Source organism: Echinops telfairi, unplaced genomic scaffold, assembly GCF_000313985.2.
Source record: "Echinops telfairi isolate 266 unplaced genomic scaffold, ASM31398v2 ScPeMD7_655;HRSCAF=1070, whole genome shotgun sequence".
Lineage (NCBI taxonomy): Eukaryota > Metazoa > Chordata > Mammalia > Afrosoricida > Tenrecidae > Echinops > Echinops telfairi.
Genome location: NW_022104553.1, coordinates 34701569 through 34703627, shown reverse-complemented (window position 1 = coordinate 34703627; position 2059 = coordinate 34701569). Strand labels below are relative to the sequence as shown.

The following is a 2059-nucleotide window of genomic DNA, read 5'->3' as shown; positions in this document are numbered from 1 at the left end:
GTAAGCCAAAAGCCCCAAGCCCCTCAAAACCCCGTGGGTCTGTGCCTACTTATCTTTATGATGCTCCTCCTGTGTTCTAGTTGTGTTAAAGTTCCCTCTAAGCAGCTCTCCTGGGCTGGATTCTGCGGAGTCCCTCTGGTACGTGTCACTCCATCGCCATCTTCCCGGAAGTCTAGCCACAAGTTTTTATCTCAGAATCTGTTTTCTTGGGGCCCTGACCTAGAACAGTGGGTCATTTTACAACAACAATCTCAAGCTGGAAGATATCTTAATATTTTTGTTTTAAAATAAATTGTATAAACATCTTTTGTGAGAATAAATTTTTTAAATCATTTTACTGGGGGCTCATACAACTCATCACAATCCGTACAAACATCTATTGTATGTCAAGCACATTTGTACATTTGTTGCCCTCATCCTCAAAACATTTGCTTTCTACTTGAGCCCTTGGTATCAGCTCCTTATTTTTTCCCCTCTCTCCCTGCTTCCCCCCAAAATAAACCTTGATAAAATAAACAAAAATAACTAGTGAGAAGGGTAACATTGTTAGAGCATTTTGAAAAGATTTCTCTAAAAAAGAATATTTTTAATGTGTAACTTAATAATCTGCTTTTGTATTCAGGCTTTATCAACAATGTCTTGTGTCACATAGGCTCAAGGCACCTGTACTGTACCCTCATGAAAGAATGAAAGTGTAAAGGAAAAATAACACCTTAGAATTATGAAAATACTTTTGACACCAGCGATCCCCAAAGTTTCCCAGTTCTGTTTGGCATATGGCCCAGTCTCTTCAAAAAGTTATTATCATGGACAAAACGGTTCAGGAAGACTTTGACCCACAATAATATACTTAGTGGCTACAGGTGGAGTGCTTGAAAAGCAAGAAGGAATATCGGCAAAGAAAAAGAGTAATACATGGTAAGTAAAAACAAATACAAGTAGAAAAAAAAGCAGACTTGATTTAAATGGCTCAAAAACTGGAAAACAGTATCATGTACTTTAGAAAGGTATGGTGACTGTGGTTTAAAGTATGTGAAGTCTCATTGTTAATATTAAAATGCTGTTTTAAGATGAAAGTTTACACTCTTCCAGAAATAAAATTAAAAAACAAACTTTTTGTTTTTGTGCGGTAGAGTAATTCACAAATCTAGGAGATACACACTTGTATCCAGGCAGGATACTGTGATGTGTTCCAAGTGACAAGTAAAGAGATTAGTAACAAACAAAAACAATTGGTGAAGTAAACAAAAGTCTTGTGTTCACAGGCACACACAAATATGCCATCCCGTGGCTCTAAGGAGTTTGTTACACTTCAAATTTTCTTAACATAAATCTCTAACCTCAAAATAAATAAAAATAAATCTCTAAACTCCTGAAACTGATATTTTTCAGAGTGCTCTGTTTCAGCTGCCTCCCAGGGAACAGAAGGTCAGACCATCTTGGGCATCAGCTCCCTGGGTTGAGCTTGCCTAAACTGTGGAATGTAATGGTCCTGTACTACTTGAAGAAGGAAATGAGGTTCAGACTGTCCCATAAATGCACTCTATTACTCAGAAGCCCAGGAATTCCTTTCTGGAGTTTAAAGACAATCTGCTCCCACCAACCACAATATGAGAAAGAATAGGGCATTCCATCTGATAGGATCAAAGCTTGGCTGACATACTTATCTAGTCCCTTAGAGTCTATTACTTTTTCTTCAGTTCTAATTTGTCTGTGTAATCTTTCGTGGCATCTTCTTTGGAGGTCCCTTTCAATTCACTCCAGGCATCCAACTTGGCCTTGCCTTTAAAGTCCAACATTCCAGGTCTATCTGTGTTTATGTCACCCATGGTGGCTTGTTTATAAGAGCCGTAGATTAACAACATCTCATTATCTGTAGTATTAAATTAAAATGGCTATGGGGGGTGAGGGGCCACCCGCTGATCACGGGCTCAGTAATACTACTTCTGGGTTCAGTAATGCACAATTGTACGGTTGAGATATATAAGCATTATATTAAAGTCATCGAGAGCATGAGAGATAATACAATAATACAGTCAGACATATTACATGGTAGCAT

The 2059-nt window shown here is 38.0% G+C and overlaps 1 protein-coding gene across 1 annotated transcript; it reads right to left on the bottom strand.

Moving 5' to 3' along the window:
- Positions 1 to 1685: 1685 nt before the first annotated feature.
- On the bottom strand, positions 1686 to 1865 carry LOC105979792 (acyl-CoA-binding protein-like). The gene has a single exon (XM_045292909.1). It carries the CDS (start codon positions 1863 to 1865, stop codon positions 1686 to 1688), a length of 180 nt encoding a protein of 59 aa, XP_045148844.1.
- Positions 1866 to 2059: the final 194 nt, after the last annotated feature.

Coding starts and splice junctions, on each gene's coding strand:
- LOC105979792 (XM_045292909.1), bottom strand. CDS start 1,865: ATGTTGTTAATCTACGGCTCTTATAAACAAGCCACCATGGGTGACATA.